Source organism: Eschscholzia californica, unplaced genomic scaffold (assembly GCF_041429995.1).
Source record: "Eschscholzia californica isolate CP2 unplaced genomic scaffold, dmEscCali1.0.p SCAF_3, whole genome shotgun sequence".
Classification (NCBI taxonomy): domain Eukaryota; kingdom Viridiplantae; phylum Streptophyta; class Magnoliopsida; order Ranunculales; family Papaveraceae; genus Eschscholzia; species Eschscholzia californica.
The window spans coordinates 40,770,464-40,777,630 of record NW_028238420.1 but is presented as its reverse complement, the minus strand read 5'-3'; the positions used below and the strand labels follow the sequence as shown (position 1 = coordinate 40,777,630).

General features: G+C 37.3%; 1 protein-coding gene across 1 annotated transcript; it reads left to right on the top strand.

The window, feature by feature from the left end:
* Nucleotides 1-1,612: 1,612 nt before the first annotated feature.
* LOC147550335 (Tetratricopeptide repeat (TPR)-like superfamily protein) lies at nt 1,613-3,729 on the top strand. Its single transcript, XM_086665991.1, has 2 exons — nt 1,613-2,327; nt 2,434-3,729. Exons 1-2 carry the CDS (start codon nt 1,983-1,985, stop codon nt 3,682-3,684), a joined length of 1,596 nt encoding a protein of 531 aa, XP_086522117.1. The 5' UTR covers nt 1,613-1,982; the 3' UTR covers nt 3,685-3,729.
* Nucleotides 3,730-7,167: the final 3,438 nt, after the last annotated feature.

Here is a 7,167-nt window from a genome sequence, read left to right as displayed (position 1 = left end):
TGATTTTTCGAAGATTTGGGTTGTGTTTGCCCTAATTTTCGAATACCCAAATCTTGAATAAATTTACTGACCTAAGATACCCAAATCTTTGATTGTGTGTTGCCCTAAGATTTAGGTTGTATTTTGATTTCAAATACCCAAATCTTTGATTGTGTTTGCCTTAGGATTTAGGTTGTATTATGATTTAAAATACCCAACTCTTTGGATAAACTTAGGTTTCAGGAGACTTGGGTTAATGGAGGACATAGACAGAATCCAGTGAGGGAGAATGAAGATGGTGGTTCTAGTTGTTTGTGCTAGCCGGTGGTGGTGCTGGCCGGTGGTGGTGTTGGTGCTGGTCGGTGGTGGTGCTAGCCGGTGGTGGTGCTAGCCGGTGGTGGCTGTAGTTCTGGTTGTTAGTCCCGGTGGTGGTTGCGGCCGTGGGATAAAAAGGATAAAAAAAATCCAATTTTACAGGGGCATTGATGGTCATTTGCTTTGTTTCAGATGTTAGGCTCTTATTTCAGACTTGTTGTAAAGTCTGAAATAAGAGGGCTTGTATTCAGCCATTTCAGATACTAACCTAATTCAGACAAGATTTCAGATTTTCTTATATAAAAAAAACAAACGTCTGAAATCTGAATTGGCTCCAATTCAGATTTCAGATCTGAAAAATAAAAAAAACAAACAGCACCTAAGAGAGAGGATGGAAAGTAAGGGGCAAAGTTCAATTATGTGGATTTTTGGATTAAAAAATAAATATGCTCTCTAGGTCAATCAAGATTGACTAAGTCTTTATGTCCTAGAGATTTTTCTTTATTCCCCAAAACCGCGGTCATAATCTAAGGTTGGATTAGTACAAAAAAGATTCTAAAATAGAAGACATGGAGCTCTATACCAAATCCAACTCAATCTAGTCCGAGTCTGCTAGATTTTAGTAGGTGGATTCAGGTAGTAAGACCTATCTGTAATCCCAACCGAACCCAATACTCAAGGTCGAGTGAATCCAGATTGGTCAACCCACCTGATAAGAAGCACGATTTCTACCTATACGTAATCCCACCCGAACCCAATATTCAAGCCTGAGTAAATCCAGTTTGGTCATCCCACCTGATAAGAAGCACGATTTGTTGATCGTGTTCTACAATTATTATTCGGCAATAAAAGAAATGCAAGAACATAAATAAGGTGACAAGATTGCTAAGATTGGTTGGAGAGTTCTTGGAGGGGGCAGAACTAGCAATGGGCTTTCAACAAAAAAAAAACTAGCAATGGGCAACATCTAGGCCTATACAAGAGTATAAAAGCCTTGTAACGGGTGACGTAGATCGTAGTCGATTTCTCAAGAAAAAATATAAGGTCTTAAATTATACAACTATTCTCTAAGTCCCAACCATGTAGAAACCCGCCCAAATACCCCGACCACGAAACCTGGCCGAGATAATTCCCAAAGGGAGATTTTATAAGAGAAATCCAGAGTTGTTATAAGCAATCTCGATCAAAGCAATCTCTAGTTTGGTTAAAGGCAATGTGTTTTAAAGAGAAAATGCCTCATCCGACGTTTGATCCAATTTTTTTCTTTTTCTCTTCTTCTTCCTTTCTTCCTTCTTTTTTTTCCTTCCTTCTTCATTAGGGTTTTGATCTAATTTCTTAATTCATTAGTTTATTGATGCCGTAATCGACATCCAGGGTATGTTTTTGATGTTTTGGGATCTTATGTTTTTATCTGAATTCATGGAGTTGGAAATTGTTAATATCTAGAAATCGGTGTTAGGGTTTTGATGTTGATATTCCAGTATTTCATTGGGTTTTCTGAAATTGAACAAGTCAAGCTTACAAATTATATTGCCTATAACAACTTTGGACGTCGGCGCGTCGCCTATAAAATCTCTCATTCCCAAATTATTAACTCCAACCACAAGCCTAGCTTAGCCAAGCTGGCTCTCTGCTACTCAAGCGTCTAATCCGTCACAAGTTCAAATCTCTCTTTCTCTCTCTCTCTCATGCAAGTAATAAGAAAAGCCCTGTTTCAGAACAGAAGATCCTTCCAACCCACTTCTATTCTCTCTTCTCTATCTCTCACTCAGACTTCACAATTTTCCCTCTTCTCTACTGAGAAATCAGCCGATGAAGATTTAACTTCAGAACAAAAATCCTCCGAATCAGAACAAGATGAAGAAGAACCCAGTAAGTCCTTATCTTCAAGGGTGGAGAGTCTTTCCAAAGGAAAACCAGTCTTCTCTGCATTTCAAAGCTGGATGGGTGATGGATTCCCCATTCAAAGAGGCGATATCTTTCATGCCATCAATCGATTGAGAAAGCTCAAGATGAACAAACGCGCATTAGAGGTGATCATCATTGGATGCAGTCAACCTATTTGCTTAAATGCCTGAACGAACTTTTTAGAGTATATTTTCTTAATAAATCTAACTTTTGATCTTTGAAATTATACAGGTTATGGAATGGGTAATTAGAGAAAGACCTTACAAACCAAAAGAGCTAGACTATTCTTACTTGCTAGAGTTCACTACTAGAATTCATGGTATACCTCAAGGAGAAACCTTATTCTCTCGAGTTCCTTCCGAGTACCAAAACGATTTGCTTTTTAACAATCTTGTCATTGCTTGTTTAGACAAAGGCAAGATTAGACTTTCTTTAGCATACATGAAAAGAATGAGAGAATTAGGTCACCCCATTTCTCCTCTCGTTTACAATCGTCTCATAATCCTTCACTCTTCCCCTGGAAGAAGGAAAGCCATTCCGAGAATTCTAACACAAATGAAAGCTGATAAAGTATCACCCCATGTCTCTACTTACAATATTCTCTTGAAAATTGAAGCTAATCAACACAATATAGAAAGGTTAACGAAGGTTTTTGGCGAGATGAAGCGCACAGAAATCGAGCCGAATGAGATAACTTATTGCATTTTAGCAACAGCCCATGCTGTGGCAAGATTATATGCTGCTTGCGAGGTTTATGTTGAAGCAATTGAGAAGTCCAAGACAGGAAATAATTGGTCGACGTTGGATGTTCTACTCATATTGTATGGTTATTTGGGGAAGGAGAAGGAACTCGAACGCGTTTGGGATGTAGTGAAAGATCTTCCTCATGTCAGGTATAAAAGTTATGTGTTGGCTATCGAAGCATTTGGAAGGATCGGGAAGGTGAATCGAGCTGAAGAACTATGGTTAGAAATGAAGTCCATGAAAGAACTAAAGTCGCCTGAGCAGTTCAATTCAATTATATCTGTTTATTGCAGACATGGGTTTATTGATAAAGCATCGGAACTATTCAAGGAAATGGAGAGGAATGGGAATATACCAAATGCAATAACATATCGGCATCTAGCATTGGGTTGTTTGAAATCAGGGTTAGTAGAGGAAGCCATGAAGACTCTGGAGGTAGGAACTAATCAGACAACAAGCTCAATTGTTCGGAGGTCTACTCCGTGGTTAGAGACAACTCTGTCAATGCTTGAGATTTTTGCAGATATGGGTGATTTGGAGAACTCAAAGAAGCTGTTTGGGGAGCTGAAAGAAGCCAGATATAGTAAGTATACGTTCGTGTATAATACGCTGTTTAGGGCATATGTGAAGGCGAAGGTTTATGATCCAGATCTTCTGAAGAGAATGATTCTTGGAGGGGCTAGACCAGATGCCGAGACTTACAGTCTTGTGAAACTTTTAGAGCAGTTTCAGACTTGATAGCAGATTGTAACCATGAATTTGCAATTATATATTTATTTGAAGCCATACATGACTTGATTCTTTTATACATTCCAAAATACTATAATAATTTAAAAGCATTGGATTACAAAGTAAGTAACATATAGAATTACGAAAGTTAGGCTGCTTCCCGGTGACAATGTTTTCTTGTCTTATTTCCGGACTTTCTTTTAGGCTGACCAATGTGTGAATCATCTAAGTCGCTAGCGTCAAAACCAGAGCTCGATAATGGCTTCGTAGCCCTTCTCTCACGACACGTAGTTGTCTTTTCAGACATATTGAAATCATCATTTGAAACTCGGTGACTTATCTTTTGATTCTTACTCTTTCTATAACTGGAGTTCACGTTTATCATTCTCATCGAAGCCTCAAGTCTCCTTTACTTCATACCTCTTTCATCATCATCATCATCAGAGGTGGACCTCAAAGAGCTCTACCACCTGAGCCAGATTCTAACCATAGAGATTGTTGGGATGCCGACACAATTCTCCTAGGCAACTGGAACTCTGTGATGATATGAAAGCAAACAGAGACGTTGACATGAGTACACTCTTCCACCTAAGACGGAGAATCCATCGTTACAACAAATCCAACAATCTTCAGAATATTGGATCTCGAATCCATCATCACCATGTCCTGAGATTGAGATTTAGTACAAGAAGTTGCCCATTTGAAAGAGGAAAAGAAATGGGGTGCGGGTTCCTCGACTATAATGGGAACGACCTTCCTAGGAGTACAAGAAGAGATAGATTGAGATAAAAGTTCTCCTGATGCTTTGGCTAAGATGCACGCAACCTATCTTAATAAAAAAAAAAGATGCACGCAACCCTTGGGCCATGTTTGCTACGCGCGGGAATGAATTGTGATTCCTGAGAATCACATTCCCATAACGTAAATCCTGAGAATCAGATTATTTTAATTTCATGTTTGCTTTGATCAGGAAGAGAATTCGACTCGTGACAGATTCGTAACATGGTGTTGGGTCCATACAAGAATAGGAATGGAAATATTTGTAAAAGTTATGTAGAAATAAAACATGAATCGATTTTGATGGTACGCGTACGATAAATCTCGGCATCAAAATCAATAAAAATTGGGATGAACAAAGAACAAAGCCCTGCCAACAACCCTTGGTTGGAGTGGTAAGAGGTATCATCTTTCACCTTAGAAGTCAGGGGTTCGAGACACACGCTGAACAATTCAAAAGAAAAAGGACAAAGCTCTATCTCTCTCCTCATTCCATCAAAATCCCCCTATGTCCGCGAGGTATTAAAATTAAATCTATAGAAATTAACCTCATCTTCCCGCACTAAAGCTCTAAGCTTAAAAAAAGTCTTTTTGACCCGCGTGATATCTATTGGAATGACATAGAACAAGCGAGAGAGAGAGAGAAGGAGATAAGAACTTGAAAGAGTTAGCTTTGAGCCATAGAGAGAATTTGCTATTGTAGTGGCTAAAATCCTCTGCTTTTTTTTCTCTAGTTGTGATATTAGTACCAAAGGCAAATTAAATATTAGTCATTCTTATATTTTGTTAAGGGTAATTTTGTCGATGAATATTAACATAATCATTCTCAAGAGTGGGAATCACAAACCCGCCACTTTCTTGAAATTGCTATTACACTTCTGAGGGGAATCCCACCGCGAAAAGTACAATAATCTAGATTATGATTTTCATGAATCACAGGCCATTCCTACTCTATTCTCGTGCGCGAAACATAGTGTTAGAATTTTGTGGGAAAAGAAAGATTTTATGGGAAAGAAAAGATTGTGTTATAAAATTACGAACTTACAAATAAATTACATTTCTTATTCCCGTGGAGTTTTATAAGAAATCTAAGATCTTATGAGATATAAACTACATTAATTACTCCTTAATAGTTAAAAAACGGGTCGGATGGGTCGGGGTTTGACCAACCTGGTTTCACTATTGGGTTGAGATAAAACCTAGGTCGGTTTGGCTCGTCATCCGTACAGGCCAGGTTGAGGCAGGTCGCGCTAATGAATCAGATCCGGGCTGGATCAAACCGATAAGCAACACTAGCTGGGAAACACCTTATTTACAAGCTAGAGGACATGAGTTAAATACTCTCTCCTTTTGTTTATTCTTTTAAGTAGCCAAATACAAAAAAAAAAAAAAAATAGCCAAATACAAGCGTCCACCACCTTTTGGTACAGTGCCCGTGTGATCATGAGATCAAGTCTTGATGAACGTAGTTTATCATCGAGACTGATCCCATGTAATTTAGACAACAAATAAAATAGATTTAGAAATAGATGGGTTTTCAGACCCCCTAGGATAGCTTTAAGGGTGTTTATATGATCTTTGAGTCCCCAAGATATAGTGTTCATCCAAATTCATGATGTATTGCATATTATGATCACGATGTTTCAATGTCATTCAAATGTAGTGACTCTTGGAGTTTAATCTCAAAAAAAAAATAGGTGTTTCTAGGCTAATGTTCTTTGGAATTTAGTAATCATTATTTCATTCTTTTTTTATATAACGATTCCTAAATGTATTTATACAGAAGCACAATATAATATTCATTTCGTGAAAGAATATATTAGGGTTAGTAAGTTGTATTTTTTTCTTCATCAAAAAAAAAAAGTTGTATTTTCTTATTTTTAACAAAAAAAAAAGTTGTATTTTCTTAAGTACTTTGAAGCATCAAATACTTAGTTAACTATTATGCTCATTGGAATTTATCTAAATTATAACAAAAATATGTAATTTACTATTTTACATATTTTTTTTAAGTACTTGAAGCCCTAAATATGTACTTAATAAGATAATTTTTTTGTAAACACTTTGAAACTCCAAATACATGGGTAATTATTATGTTCACTCACTTTTTATCTAAAATAAAACAAAAATTAGTAATGTAAAGTACATATATTGATCTACTATTTTACTTACGAAAAATGGTATCATCTAATTTTTTTTTTTTTTTTTTCTGTTGCAATGGATTCATCTAATTTTTTTTTTTTTTCCGTCACCCCGCCAGATTTCGGTCGGGTTTCGTGCCGGGATGTGTATCAGGGTTGATCATCTTATGTTATCAGAAAACTCCCACCAAAAATTGCCATTTGTTTTTTTTCTTAGTGAAGCCATTGGTCCAGTCTGTGGCACCAATCAAAATTGGTGAAGATAATAAATCCATCACTTTTACCGAAAGGCACATGGTGGTGGACACGGGATACTTGACGCACGCAATACAAGTTAGATGGCATTCATCCGAATTGAAACTTTTAACGTGTACCAGATCGGTGGGAGTGCGTGTGTTTCAACGTGAACCGTGTCGCCCTGGTGTCATGCACATTATGGTCAGCTCGGGTCACGGGTACAGCAAGACACACGTACCTAAACTTCAAACGAATAAAATTCCATCACGAGAGTCATTTATAATTAACAAATCTTGTGAGCTGTTTCACTGCTTTGTTTGTTATTTAAGTGCATAAC